Here is a 16,426-nt window from a genome sequence, read left to right as displayed (position 1 = left end):
CATGGCCGATTGTCGTGGTTATACAAAAATAAAATTTTGCAAATTAATAATTTTGTGTTTTTTTATATGTTTGTCTTCATCATCAGATAGCGTCTGATTTGCCTATGGATTGAGCTACAAATAATGTTTTTGAACGAACGCTTTGTTTTTGAAAAGCCACAACTAATGTGAACACATGGAGATATAATTCATTTTAAACTGTCCGCCATTGTGAAACAAGATTGTTCACGTGTAATAACTTCACAGATAGGCTATTCACAATAATTATGTTCCACAGAAAATAAAATAATGCTCAAGCTATCGAAATATCACAACTGTAACGTGTCCATAAGCGTCTACAATAGAATTAAAATAATAGGCCTAAAACATATCTGCTTTCGAGTTTGCACCGATAACGAGTTTTTAAAAACAACGTGGCCATAAAGCAAAATCTCACTTTGGCTGCTGGCTGAGTATTTTGTACGCGTGACGAACGTTGTATTGTGAATTGCTCAATGACAAATTTGAATGAAAATTCGTTCAGACTTTTTACCTTCAAAGGCATTTATGGATGACAGAACTTGTTTATCACGTCATGCTATTAGGAAAGGACACTCTTTTGATGACACTTTTTGATCCTTGTTGCGGAATTGAATCACAAAACCTTGATAGCCTTCGGAGTTCACTCTAGTGGGGGGGGGGGGGCTTAGGGGCAAGTGGGACAAAGGACAAGGGTGTGGCAAGTTCCCGGAAAACACAACATTTTGGGCAACAATAATGTATTATGGCCTTTTCATTGTTTTCTTTAATGAGACTAATGTCTACCGAGAAAACGTTGTGGCCCTTGAAATTGTAAATTGAATCTCAATTTATGCGGGTTGATAAAATATTGACTGATTAAAGGGAAGGTACACGTTTGGTAATTACTCAAAACAAATATTTAACTGACTTGGTAACGAACATTGGAGAGCTGTTGATAGTATAAAACATTGTGGGAAACGACCCCCTCTGAAGTAACGTAGTTTTTGAGAAAGTGGTAATTTCTCACTAAAATAATAAAAGACTTCTATAGCTAGAAGTCTTTTATTCCTATCTGAAAGCACACAAATTCGTCCAACAAGGGTGTTTTTTCTTTCATCATGACCGATTGAGCCCACAGGTTTCTTATTTTATGCTTATGATGGGATACACCAAGTGAGAACACTGGTCTTTTACAATTACCAAACGTGTACAGTGCCTTTAAATTTATTGGGATAAAAATACAACAAGAATATGCCAAAAATACATACACAACAACAGGAGAAAAGGCAATGAAATAACAAAAACCAAAATATAACACACGATAGAAATACTGCACATATTTGTCAGAGGATAGCCCCAAAACAGCCAATAACTATAGACTGTTGTCTTCTTTCCATTGGCTCCTTAAGGCAGTGGACACTATTGGTAATTACTCAAAATTATTACTAGCAAAAAACCTTACTTGGTAACGAGTTATGGAGAGCTGTTGATAGTATAAAACATTGTGAGAAATGACTCCCTCTGAAGTAACATAGTTTCCGAAAAAGAAGTAATTTTCCACACATTTGATTTCGAGACCTCAGATTTAGAATTTTGAGGTCTCGAAATCAAGCATCTGACTGAAAGCACACAACTTCGTGGAGAAGGAGGTTTTTTCCTTTCATTATCATCTCGCAACTTCGACGACCGATTGAGCTCAAATTTTCACAGGTTTGTTATTTTATGCATGTTATGTTGAGATACACCAAGTCAGAAGACTGGTCTTTGACCACTACCAATAGTGTCCAGAGTCTTTAAATGATAAGGGTTGTTATTCCCAAAAATTTAGAGATCTCAACAGTGTGCCATAGGGCGCCTCACAACCCTAGATACGCCACACAGTACAAACCGATGTATTATGAACACTGGAATAGTTTACCGAGGTTGGAAAACAAGACAAGAAAAAACCTAGTCTGGTTGCTCGTTTTTTAAAAGAGATTCAACGCAACAATTGCAGGAGGGGGCAAGACCAAGATGGCGGTCATGTTAATACATCTAAATAAGTTTAGATTTGATTGTCCTACCCGAAAACGTGTTTATATGGGCGCTTTGTACTACATGAAGTGGTTTATTGGCGCTTTGCATGAACGGGAAAAAGCGTTCAGTTATTATTAAGACTAATTTCAAATCAAACATTATCACATGAAGTAAGTGCGAAAATAGTTCACACATGGCCCATGGTTCCAAGAAAGTGACGACCTTCCTTAGATGACGTTGTTGTGCTAAATCAGGCACATCATGATCATACTGGGCCCAATTTCATAGAGCTGCTTAAGCACAAAATGTTGCTTAAGCAAACAAATACTTGCTTAATAAATTCAGATTACCGACCAAGACTCCACTCAATGTTATGCTAAGTAAACAACAGCTAAATACCAGTCACAAGCAATGTATATGGCATGAAATTTTGGCCAGTATTAAACATGTGTAAAACAAGCGAGCTATTTTCGTGCTTAAGCAAATTTTTTGCTTAAGCAGGTCTATGAAATTGGCCCCTGATGAATAGCTTGGATTCTGGCCTTGTACTGTTCTTTTATGGATGAATGGCGGTGGAAGGCCAGGTTTCATGGAGCTTATGCTGCTTATAACCATCGGGAACTGTGGTAAAGTTCTTAGGCTATACTAGCTTTATAGAAAGGTTTGCGGTAACACCATGTAATGACTATCTCTAATGAGTTGGGGTGGTTCTGAAAAGAACCGTTGGTTTTAACTCGACGTTTCGATCAGTATGCTCTGATCGTCTTCTGGAGAATTCTCAAGAAGACGATCAGAGCATACTGACTCCGAAACGTCGAGTTGAAACCAACGGTTAGCAGTCTTTTCAGAACCACCCCAATACATTTAATAGAGATAGTCATTACATGGTGTTACCGCAAACCTTTCTATATCGTATTTCCACCATGCAAAGTTTCAAATCCTACTGATACTATTAATAGCTTTCTCCAGAAGACGATCAGAGCATACTGATGATCGAACCGTAGAGTTGAAACCAACGGCTCTTTTCAGAGCCCAACTCATTTAGAGACTATCATTACATGGTAACCTTTACTATCACTACTTTTGGTATTGTCAAAGACAAGATTCCTCACTTGGTGTATGCATAATTTATACAGTTTAAAATATGTGGATGGTTGAGCCCAATGGTGAATGGAAAACACCATTAAGGTTGTTTTCAAATGCCCGCAATGTGGGGGAGTATTAGAAGAAAAAAACCTACACTTCCAATTTCAAAGGGATCGATCTTGGCTGGTGATTATTATTCAAGTAAGTAGAAAAGTCGTGTGCTTAAAGCATCGTTGGAATTGGGCACTGAACATGATTTGGGTTTTAAGATTTAATGTAGAGCCTAATGTATATTATTTTTCTTTGACCCAGTTTGAGCCAAAAAGGTTCATGTCCTTTCACTACGGCCGGGGATGTGGGTCATGATCCCAACCTTCTTTTTGATGAGACCTATCTACTGCCAACACAATGTTGATTCATCCACACAGAGAGCCAGATGATGTTGTTATTTCTATTTTTATGTGTTGACTCGAGATCGGAATAAAAATACAACTGCCTGGGAAACTGGAAGGTCAATTTCACAATACATTGAGCACCAATAACAGAAATGCCAAGAAATGCAGGTGTACATTTCAACCATTACGAGACTGTCAACGTCCCAAGCTCAGACTGTTTGCAATTTTATAGAAAGGCACTGGGCACTATTGATTATTACTCAAAATAATTGTAAGCATAAAAACGTACTTGTCACGAGTAATGGATAGCTGTTGAAATAATATAGAACATTGAGAGTAATGGCTCCCTCTGAAGTAACACAGTTTTGAGAAAGAGGTAATTTCTCACTCAAACAATACAAAAGTTTAGGCCTGAAGTCTTTAAAAAAATTAGCATCTGAAAGCACACACATAATTGTGCAAGGAACATGAGTATTTTTTTCTTTCATTATTTTTGTTTGTAACTTTGCTTACCAATTTAGCATACATTTTCACAGGTTTGTTATTTTATGCACATATTGAGATACACCAAGTGAGAACACTGGTCTTTGACAAAATTACCAAAGGTGTTCAGTGCCTTTAAGAACCCGTTTAGCTTGAAATGTCGAATTTGCTCTATTACGAACGCTGCTAATTAATGACCATCTTCGAAAATAACCTCTCCTGGTCAAACACTTGGTGGCGCCCTTTTATTCGCCGGTCTTTGGGGTGCGTTCGAAGCAAGATATAGTTCTGGAAGGCCTTGTCACACAGAGTGCGATCTTTTGAGGTATAACTTGGAGGCAACTACCGCACTGGATGAAAAATTAACATTTTTGGTAGCACAAAAGACAATCTGATACTCACTTTCTCTACAAAAGTAATTTGATTTTCTTATTGGAGATTGCCTTCATTTGGTTGCCCGTAAATTGCCCGTGTGCATGTCCTTTTAGGGCCTTGTCACACGAGGCAACTTTTGCAGGCAAACTTGGAGGCAACCAACTGCAGTGTTACCGCGGACCACTTCGGTAGCCGCAACCGAGTAATTTTCCAAACAATGTCTCACCATCCACAAAAATGAGTGAACATTACCACGTGAATGAAATCTCTGTCTCGGAGATTGCCTGGATTTTGGTTATGGTCGTCAATTTTAAACATCTTGATCATGTTCCTGGTAGGCCTATCCAATACCAGCAATGAATGATAACTTAACCGTTGTTCAAAAAGGAACCAGACTATTTTTCTTATTTTAGCCTCAGTTTGGTTACATTGAAATTTTAAGCGAGAAAACCAAGATGGCCGCCCCATGATAAAGATCTATTGAAAACCTGTGCAAGTTAGGAAGTACACAAAGCTGGAGCCCGTTTACGCGTACCCAACGCCTCAAAAGGGACCCAGTATTTATATTATACACAATGATAAAGAACATTTTTAAGAGTATAAATTAAAAGAAATTACCTACACATATACGTATGGCGTCTGCTAATACAGACTTTTCTGGCTTCCAATTTATTCATAATTTGTTTTCTTATTTTTTGTTTGCATCTTTAAAATGTTTTCTTCTAGTGTAGCGCCTTACAGCAGCTTTGTCGGGGCAATTGCATAATACAAAACCTCGAATAGATAATGTTATTAGAAACGTGATATAAGCAACATACAGTCAATGTACTCTAAACTATGCAAATTTAACATCTATTATATATGCTAAACAAGTTGAGTAGTCGGCCACCCGTGACATTCATGTTGCATGCAATAACTTGAGTGTTTGAAAGATGCTGGTATAGTTTAGGCCTTTATGGAATATTAGCAGAGCAATCCCTGTCATAGTTACATTATCTCTTCTTGAGACGAGGTTTTTTTTCAACTTGAGTGTCCTCTTAAAATCAAAAGGATCCTTAAAATTTATATTGATTTTAATAAGTGTTTTTAGTTTGAGAGCTGGTTTTGACGTCCTTATAATTCAAGGCAGTGGACACTATTGGTATAGTTACTCAAAATAGTTATCAGCATAAAACCTCCCTTGTTAACGAGTAATGGGGAGAGGTTGATAGTATAAAACATTGTGAGAAACAGCTCCCTCTGAAGTTACGTAGTTTTCGAGAAAGAAGTTATTTTCCACGAATTTGATTTCGAGACCCCAAGTTTAGAATTTGAGGTCCCGAAATCAAGCATCTGAAAGCACACAACTTCGTGTGACAAGGGCGTTTTTTTTCTGTCAAAGTTATCTCGCTACTCCTACGACCAATCGAGCTCAAATTTTTACAGGTTTGTTATTTTATGCATATGTTGAGATACACCAAGTGATTAGACTGGTCTTTGGAAATTACCAATAGTGTCCATTGTCTTTAAACAAGACACTTGTAGGCTACGTACTGTAGATGAGACGTAGTGGTTGGGGCCTATTTACCAAACGTGTCCAGTGCCTTTAAGATAAGGGGTTCACCCCAGTGTTTATGGCAAGGTTGGCACCACCATGGCCGCAATTCCGAAAGCAGTAGGTTCAACAAGCACGCCATGCAAAATACACATCAATTTATTATGTTCGCGGGCTCATCGTGTAGAGCGTAAGAAATGAAGAAAAAAAAAACATGTGTAACTTTTAACCAATAGAGGGGGTAGTTCAGGATCTTTGGCGCGCACCAATCTCCCCCCACATGGTGAAAATAGAAAATAAAAAATAAAAAATTCAACACATTACAATTTGAAAGTCTCTTTTAGCCTCTTCGAAACACACCAAAAAAAATATGTCAAGTTATCTTTATTTGTTCTTTTCTATTTTTTTCCCCCAGCAGTTTACCCGTTTGGCTTTTAGTAAGGCCCATCCAAAACAAAAACGCTGAAGAGCAAAACCATAGTTAGACTCACTCCACCCTAGAAAACTTTTGAGCAATTTTACCACAAAGATAGAAACGGGTATTGTTTGGCTTTTATACTTGTACTTTTACACATGTACGTCGGATTTAACTGCGAATCTCCAGGACAATGAAGGCAAAGCCATGTAAAGTGAATGCAAGTTCAAAGGTGATTATGGATCAGGGCTAAAAAGTATAATATTTACAAGCCTCAATATTGTGACATGTTCTTCACCACAAAGATGATGACGGGTATTGTTCGGCTTTTATACTTATACACATGTACATCGGATTTGACTGCGAATCTCCAGGACAAGGCTGCCATAGTGATGCAAGTTCAAAGGTGATTATGGATCAGGGCTAAAAGGTATAATTTACAAGCCTCAATAATGAGACATGTTCAGAATGACTTCACCACACAGATGAAGACTGGTATTGTTTGGCTTTTATACTTATACACATGTATGTCGGATTTAACTGCAAATCTCCAGGACAATGAAGGCAAAGCCATGTAAAGTGAATGCAAGTTCAAAGGTGATTATGGATCAGGGCTAAAAAGTATAATATTTACAAGCCTCAATATTGTGACATGTTCTTCACCACAAAGATGATGACGGGTATTGTTTAGCTTTATCCTTATACACATGTACGTCGGATTTAACTGCGAATCTCCAGGAAAATGAAGGCAAAGCCATGTAAAGTGAATGCAAGCTTCAAAGGTGATTATGTATCAGGGCTAAAAGTCATAATTTACAAGCCTCAATAATGTGACATCATGTTCAGACATTTCCATAAGAGAACAGAATCTCAGGGGTATGGGGGAGGGTGGATTTTTTGACACATCATTTCCCAGGACACTAGCAACATAGTCCATGCCCTCCATGTACTTTCAGGGCCATCTTTAAGAGCCACTGTAGCACAGCAATTGGCTAAGCACAACACCACGTGTGCGCACCAGATTTAGATTAGCCAAAATACCACATGAATTTTAGACTGGTAGGTCTATCCTGCTCAGTTTGCATTTAACACTGTCTCTACCTAAGCAAATTCAGCAGTATAATGCATTTAATCCAATAAACATTCCACAACAAACTGTATACTGTTGGATGAGCACCTGACTGTCTTTAATGTCATACAATATTGTACAATGTCTCCCATTGTGTTACTAGTCATATGAGAGTATAACAAAAGTGTCGTTCATGACTATTCACGCCAATGTAAATCACTTACGAAACACAATCAGACATCAGGGACACAACCCTTCAATCCTTACACTGTGAATTTTACTATGGGTGCATTCGTTTAGCTTCCCTGGGTCGACCCTGCAGTGCTCACTCGGGTGACCCCCTGACAAGAGCTAATCGAACGACCACACTCGCTTTCTCGTGGTGACGGCATGCTCCTCAGGTCACCCCCAAGTGACCCACTCCACAAGCAGGGCACTGGGGGCTGACCCGGGTGAGCCCTGTCAAAGCTATTTGAACGTACCGGGCAGACCGGGGTCGACCCAGAGAAGCTAAACGAACGCACCCATAGTTGATTACCGCAAACACTGTTGCAATGCATCTTGGGAATTAAAAATTAGTCGTGACTTGTGTCAAAGTCGCGTCTATTTGAGGGGCAACCAGTTGAGTAGTAAATTTCACTAGGCGCCCAGGCCTAGCACTGAACATTGACGGCAGGAAACACGGACAACAGAAAATAGTCAATCAACAATCTCATAGTAATTCAAGTCAATCTCAAAAGCATTGTTTCCCGCCATGTTTTAAAACAATAAGTTATACTTATGCTACAGTCCTACATAAACAGTTGAAACTATCTTTCCATCTTGAAGTACAAACAAGGCTCAATACGAAGCAATTTCACACAATTCCTCTTATTTTATGTACAAGAAAAACCACATTTTTGGATCAGCTAGAAAATCGCAGATTGCGATACCCGCCCCACTGCTAAAAATTTACAGAATTAGAACAGGGGCCCAATTTCTAAGAGCAATTACCCCTTTATCAGTTTTATAACTAGACCAGTTTTAGTGGTGGGCTCTGAACCCAATTTAGTCCACCTAAAGGCTAACATTTGTTCACTTTTAGATATGGGGCCCTCATTGCTGAAGTGCAATCTGGGGGAAATCTGTGTTTGGCAGCACAGTGTATTTTTCTCAGAGTGCCTGGGAAAAATTTGTTAGTTCTGGGCAGGATGGCCCGGCATCGCCCACCGAGGCTACAACACTGCCCTTTATAGAATGTTTCCTTTTCTTTCTGAAAAGCCTTCACTGTTGAAAGTTTTTTTCTGAAAATCTTTGGCGATTGCTTTACTTCATTCTAGACAACTTTACGGCTCAAGGAGATTTCAGAAAATCCTGAAATCAGCAAAAAACTGAGAAATCTCATGCTTAAAATGTTTAGACAATAAAGGTTTTTTTTCACAAAGCAGTCATAAAATATCTCAACTCAGATGAAAGTTTAGCCCTGTATGCTTTGTATTTGAAAGGGCAAGGACACCGAGGAAATTGTGAATTTCTACTTGAACATTTCAAGGGCACCAAGGCAATGAGTAGAGGGCAATGAGGCAATCACCTTCATTGCCTCCGTGAAGTCTCATGCCTGAAAGTATAAAAAATACTCATACCTGTTACTTGGGCCTGTAAAATTCACCAATCATGCCAGTTGAAGAAACAAACAAAAATAACCTAGCAGTTCAATTCTTTGTTCTTAGATTTTCTCACAAGAGAACAAAATCTGAGCTTGATGTAAAACAGTCCAACTTGCCGTAGGTCGTTCTAGATTTTCACTCCTGTTTCCCCGTCTTTACTGTGGATCCCGTTCCTGACCGCTTTGGTTTGTAATGTTTTCTGCAGGACGTGGGCGTCGGCTGGCTCGATCCTTTTGTAGTAATGCTCTTTTGTCTCAATGATTTCAAAGTCAAATTTCTTGTAGAACTCAATGGCCGATTCGTTGTTAATTTGTACATGTCTGCGGAAGAGTAAAGCATTTTTTTTAGATTGTAAAACACGCATACTAAAGGAAGGGTTGTAGATTGGTTATCCCGGTTCTCTCTTACAGGCAGTGGACACTATTGGTAACTACTCAAAATAATTATTAGCATAACAAATTACTTGGTGACGAGTAATGGGGAGCTCTTGATAGTATAAAACATTGTGAGAAACGGCTCCCTCTGAAGTAACGTAGTTTTCGAGAAAGAAGTGATTTTCCACGAATTTGATTTCGAGACCTCAGAATAAGATTTTGAGGTCTCGAAATCAAGCATCTGAAAGCACACAACTGTGTGCGACAAGGTAACGTCCGTCGATATTGTTTTTTTCCCATTACCGATATATCGAAAATTTAATATCGAGTATACTCGATATATCGAGTATTTCCCGCGCGCAAGATGAAGCCTAAAAACAGCACTTGGTATACTCATGGCGAGTAGAAATATATATATCGTAGACTGACAGTTTAATAGGGTTACATTTAAACCTGTTTTGGGGGGCCCCGACCTTGTTTGTAGTTAAAAAATTTCAACTTGCGTAGTCCCGCGCCCCGATTATTTCTGGTTTTACAACAAAGTATGATCGCCGCTACCGCTGGCTTGGCCAATATTGGTGAACGCTCACCACAATTCTCGATTCGTGATTGGCCATGATTGACCGTCTCAAAATGACACAGAGCCTTTGTGAGTTGCGTGACTCGCCGACATTAAGGTGTCAGTTGCCGTAAAAGTGTCAATCAAGTTGTCCGACGGGCGCGCGGGCGGGCGGCTTTGGGTTGAGATCTTTGGTACGATGTGGAAAAAAAAATTGGTGCGACAGGCCCGCTGTTCTATGTGGAGAGTGAAGTGTGTTAGGGGAGCGTGGCGCTTCAAACTTCAACACTAAATGAATTAGTTACTAAACTTTTTCAGAGTCTAATGCCCTCAAAAATAACGACAATTCACGGCAATATTATTAGATACATTATAAATGTCCGCTGGTATGTTACACTACCTTTACGATTGAAAATGGTTGAGATAATCATCAAAAAAAAAATCACTAGAAAGTCCCGCAAAACACAGACCTACCATTCCGCGCTCACAATATACAACGCAAACAGCATGCAGTGACATAGTCTCCAATAAAGGCTCAAAGCACTTAGCATTCTATAAAGGCATGAAACATTGAATGCTAGAACGCCCTCTATTGTCAAAATAACGCAGTGCATCACGCGATACCGCGTTGACAAAAGACTGCACTTGTCTGTGCATGCTTGGGCAAACGGGTTTTCCCCCCGAATTGCAATAACCACACACGCTGGTGTGCACGCTTAAACCGTACAACACCTTAGTCTTCACTGGTACGCACGCAATAGCCGCCGACAACGTGGTCTGCGAAGCATAGTTCCTCGGAAATGTTAGCTTGTTTACGAACACAACGTGTAGGCTTTGTTTTACCAAAATGACGCCATTACGATACCTTGGATTGATAGAAAGATTATTTTTCTGTGTAACGTAAGATTGTTTTCTTCCTTACTTTGTTATGTCTTATTGATTCGGGGAAGTTTTTGCGGGGTATTTTTGCAAAGTAGCGGTGGTTTCTTTTGAGGTTTTACCGTACGCTCGCCGCGGGGTCGTGAACTTCTGCGGCGGGCCAGCGGCTGATGGCGAAATCCCAAAGAACAAGCAGACATACTTGGTTGTAAAACGTATTTTATTTAATACGGCAACTCAAAATGATGAAACTACATAACGACGACGGCTTTTCTAATACTCAAACACAGATTTCTCTTAAATAATCGGACACTCTTTTGGTATTTTCGATATCATTTAAGAACATCGAAATTTTCAAAACATCGAAATTTTCGATATATCGAAAATCCGATATTACGATATGATTATAAAAGTGACATCGGCGATTTCGATGTCAAAAAAATATCGAGTTTTTGAGTATTTTCGATATATCGACTGACGTTACGACAAGGGTGTTTTTTCTATCACTATTATCTCGCATCTTTGACGACCAATTGAGCTCAAATTTTCACAGGTTTGTTATTGTATACATATGTTGAGATAAACCAAGTGAAAAGACTGGTCTTTGACAATTACCAATAGTGTCCAGTGTCTTTAACAGTGGTCCATTGCCAAATACCAGTTAAAACACCCAATGACCAGTCAAAATTCTCTGGCTAGTTAAGTGTTGAAAAGCATCCCTATTTCTTTTGAAAGATTGACTAGTGAAAGAGCATTGGACTAGGAACATGACAAACTAAATGGACTTGCTGGCCAGTCACTTAAAAGGTTAGAAGGGGCAAAACCATACTCCATAAATTAATGACCACCAAAAATTACTGGGTGAGAAGCACTGAAACATGAACCTACTACTCCAGCTATGCAATCTCTACATTTTGCTTCTTATTCATGGTCGCATTTTCTTTAAGATTCTCCTCAGCTAGCATTTCAACGCTAATGTGGAAGTGGTCCCAACAATTTACTTAAAAGACATGCTCACCGCATACATGCATGTAAGAATCATCCGCTCAGCAAAGAAAGACACCATTGTTACTCCAAGGTAAGCTTGGGCGATATCGATTTATTTTATTCACGATATATCGCCGACAATATATCGCGATATTCGATATAATCGCGATTAATTAAATTTGACATCATCAGTCTTCAAACTCCAAGTGAAAGTTGTAGAAGAGACAGTCATAGCATAAGAGAGGTGTTCTAATGACCTATTCTTCTGGTTTTACTCCAAACCTATGGGGTGCAAGATGTCTCAGCTAGCAAATACATCGCGATATTTAATCGATATCGCGATATATCGCGATTATCGCGATATATCGCGATATATCGATATTTCGATTAAAACCAAATCCATCCGATATCGAAATCGTTTCCAAATTAATATCGCGATATTCGATAATATTGTGATATCGCCCAAGCTTACACCAAGGTGAACATAGTTTTCAGTTTGATGTACCTCATTTATGCAACAATCTCCCTCAAACAAGCTACCACTATCTCACATTTGAAGACTCTTCTCAAAACAAGTTGAAATCATCATAGAGCAAGTTCGGGTGAGCCACTAGACGGACAAGACTGACCAGAAATTGTGACGTACATGACGTTGCTCTCGCATTGACCATATCGACCATGCTCTGGTGCATAGTTCGCTAGTCAATCTCCCTGGGCTTTATGGTTTCTGGTTTATAGTCTAGTCGGTGTAGTTAAATCTAGTCGCTCACCAGAACTTGTTCATAATTATATGCGTCTAATTTGTTGTTCTTCTGAGTGCTTAGAGACTTTCTTCTTAAGGTGTTAGGCGCCATATAAATACAGTTTTCTTATTAAGACTTACAGATAAATGTTGTTGACATTTCCATCTTTGGCGCAGTAGTCCAGAACGTGTTTCAGCATCACTGTGCCTGTGTGAATGAAAAGATATGAAACGCAAAATGAGTTACACATAAAGTAATTTACAAGAACGTTAACCCCTATCTTACCCCTCCCACTTCTGACACCTAATGTATCGAGGCTCAAACACAAGTCCGACATTAGAGAGTGTTTGTTTTTTCATGTCAAAGGTCAACTTATGGAGCGCCAGTACCAATTAGCTCTGAAACCCAAGCGACTTTGTCTGGAAACCTGAATACTAAATAGAGGTGATGGAGGTGTTGTGGCGGAGAAAGACGCCCTTGTTACTCCAAGTAACTTTTTAGTTCAAATATCAAGTAATAAACCACAAATAGGGAGACCGCCAACATTAGGGTTAGATACGCTGAGCATACGCGCTGTTCCCACTGAGATTATGAAAAGTTCCCACGGATCGCTTGAGTATTCCCGGCGGAACGTTCCCGCGGGCATATAGCCGTTCCGACTTTTGAGCACTCCCTATAAAGCACAGGCCTGATACTTCACGGAGGCAACGAAGGCGATTGCCTCCGTGTCCCCTGGTCATTGCCTTGGTACCCTTGAAATGCTCAAGAACAAATTTGCAGTACAAATTTCATCATAGGGTGCCCTTTACCAAAAAGAAAATGCCTTGTGCCCTTGCCCTTTCAAAAACGAAGCATACAGACCTGAAAGCACATTGAAATGTTATTGTGAAGTGCACTTTAGTTATTATTAGTAGCATTACAATGTATTATCTCACCGATGCCAAGTCTTCTGTATGGTGCAAGACATCCCAGAGTCATGATGTATAACCTTCTAGAACCATCTTCTGTTGTGTCTATTCTACAACACACAGCACCGACGACTATATCATTGAAGTAACCTGCAAATAAACATCACATCCGAAAGTACAATTAGTGGCGTTTGAAAAAAGCAAAATGAATTTCCGTCCTCTAGTTTCACTAAAAATGATAACTAACCCTAAATGCTGAATGCAACAAATTCAGTCAAAGAATGACATACGAGTTGACCGAGGGAAATAGGCCCTTCTTCTGGTCACTCACAGGCCCGAGGGGGAATAGACGTATACTAGTTACCAAATTTTGCCAGTCATTATGTGTTTTAGAAAATTTAGATCTTTAAAATGTGAAATAAGAAAGATATCTGGAAAAGAAAAGAAGTTTTGTAGTTGCTGTTCACGATTCAGGTCAAGAGAGGCCGCTGTAACCAGGCACTATTTTCTGGTTGTGCTTAGGTATGTATTGTGCTTAAGATACTCTATAAAATTGGGAGAATGTACAATTTTTTACAACACACCCACAAATACTTACATAATTTTGCAAGTTCTCCTACGTCCAACACATCTTTGTAGAACTTGTCATTGTAGGAAACAGGAAAGACGACGGAGTTCAGTCTCTTCAGTTGTTTAATATTATGAGGGGTGATGGCCCCAAGCTCTATCCTTCCCCTGTAGGTCAAAAAGGTCAAGGGTCATAGATCAAAGGTCAACCATCTCAAGGATAAGACTTTACAATGGATGCGTTTGATTAGCTCCCCTGGGTCGACCCCGGTCTGCCCCGGTACATTCAAATAGCTTTGACGTCATTCAAGGGGCTCACCCGGGTCAGCCCCAAGTGCCCTGCTTGTGGAGTGGGTCACTTGGGGCTGGCGGTTCGATTAGCTTTTGTCTGGGGCTCACCCGAGTGAGCACCACGGGGTCGACACAGGGAAGCTAAACAAAGCAGCCAAGTACATGACATGTAGGCCTCTCATAAAGTGCCTTACATTTGTACCAATATTTATTGTGTCCAACTCAACTCCTTAGGAGTATGCAGCACCGGCATGCAGCCAAAAGATCACACAGCACGCACACGTATGTATTGCTGCGTTGCACAGCCGGCCACTGCACAGCCACAGGAATGATGTATCGTTGTGTGCATATCTTAAAAAATATACATAAATAATTATTAATTAACAGTCATAAATATTAATAATGCATTTTTTTTAATGACAATTTTAACTTTTACTACATGCACATTGTAGGTACCATCTTTACAAAAATATTACAAAATTTTTGTATTAACTTTTTGGATATCTAGCCGCCACTTTACTTTTCCATTCAAAACCAAACATGTCAAAAAAATATTTTAAAAAATGACAACTTAATTTATTATCATTAAATTTAAAAACATTAAATTATCAATATTATTATTAAATAAATAAAATTAATTAAATCAAATTGGCAATGGCACTTGTATTTAAAATGTAATCCATATTTGTTATTAATTAATATTGATAATTGACAAACATGATTAACATTTAATAACAACAAATTAAACAATAATAACAATATTGTTATTGAATAATTAATTAACATTTTTTAATTTGATCGAGTCAAAACAAATGAGAAATTCCTTTGGTAAAAAAAATAATGAAAAAGTGGTGCCAGCAGGGTACGGAAATGGCAATTTCATAATTAGTGTACTAAAATAAGGTTTAATTTTAACTATAAATTCAGTTAACTATTTTGATTTTCACTTCACCGGCCATGCATGCTGCATGCTGCATGATGCATGCTCTGACCATAGCGCACTGACTAGGTAAGGAAGATCATGGAAGTAGAATTACATGGGAAGATGCAGTGTGGTGCTAGCTGAGCATGCTGAGTGCACATAAAAAAAAAATAACATTACATTTGTAACTTACAAGTTCTCAACTCAAAACCAAAACTGAAGCACTCACCGTGTCATTCTTTAGAAGTCTGAAATCCTAAAGGCTCTGATATGTCAACCACTTCACAAAATGAACAACTGTGTAAATTTTTAACAGAGAAATTCACATGTTTGACATTTCGTACGAAGTTTAGCTGCAAGTTTTTTCCTCCCAGAAAATTCACACACTTTGATGCGAAATTTCACAATCACGATTCGGAAACTGGTATCCTGTCCACTGAGGTCATTTCTCGTTATGAGTCACTATACATAAATTGGTCACCTGTTTAAAATAGTCAGCTCTCGATCTATTGAATTAAACTACCTAAGACGTCTGGGTACTATACATATTGGGCGATTCAATAGTTATTTTGGGCGATATTTAACGCCCAATTTAAATCCAGCAGTGCGCTTTGTATACGGAACAATTGGGCTACTTAGTTTAGGTGTGTTGCGCGACATAGGGCTCAATCACATGATGTTTTTGTAACCAAGCTGAAGCTAGCCGCGAATTCTCAGCCGCAAATTCCCAGCCGCGAATACCAGCCGCGAATTCTCAATTTACGGCCGAAAAGTCCAGCCGCTAATTCGAGCCTCCACGCCAGCCGCGAATTTCATTACCAAAGTAGTTTCACGAAGCGACAGGATTTCCTAAGTTGTTCATCCACATAAGCCACTATTTCTTAAATTTTGTAAAATCATGGCAATTTTGAACGTTGGTTTTGTAAAATTTTGGTCATAATAACAAAATGTAGGCCAAATTAGGTTAAGATAATTGAATTTTTAATGCTTTAGTCGATCCATCAAACTATATTGGTTACATATCGACTTTCTGAATATCAGTTGTTTTGAAAATAAAATAAAATAATAAACATTGCATTGAACAAAATCTACCTAATATGATCCACAGATAATAAATTTAGTGTTAAATCTTTTAGACACTAAATTAATATTCCATTGCAGCTTTACTAGGCCATCT

General features: G+C 38.8%; 1 protein-coding gene across 1 annotated transcript; it reads right to left on the bottom strand.

The window, feature by feature from the left end:
- Positions 1-7,464: 7,464 nt before the first annotated feature.
- LOC139951665 (N-alpha-acetyltransferase 50-like) lies at positions 7,465-15,665 on the bottom strand. Its single transcript, XM_071950647.1, has 5 exons — positions 15,479-15,665; positions 14,068-14,204; positions 13,497-13,619; positions 12,702-12,768; positions 7,465-9,339 (listed from the first exon to the last, which is right to left on the bottom strand). The coding sequence occupies exons 1-5, from the start codon at positions 15,484-15,486 to the stop codon at positions 9,147-9,149; spliced, it is 528 nt and encodes a 175-aa protein (XP_071806748.1). The 5' UTR covers positions 15,487-15,665; the 3' UTR covers positions 7,465-9,146.
- Positions 15,666-16,426: the final 761 nt, after the last annotated feature.

The sequence above is a fragment of the Asterias amurensis genome, chromosome 19 (assembly GCF_032118995.1).
Source record: "Asterias amurensis chromosome 19, ASM3211899v1".
NCBI classification, from domain to species: Eukaryota; Metazoa; Echinodermata; class Asteroidea; order Forcipulatida; family Asteriidae; genus Asterias; species Asterias amurensis.
The sequence above is the reverse complement of the archived record's forward strand: the minus strand, read 5'-3'. Positions and strand labels throughout refer to the sequence as shown.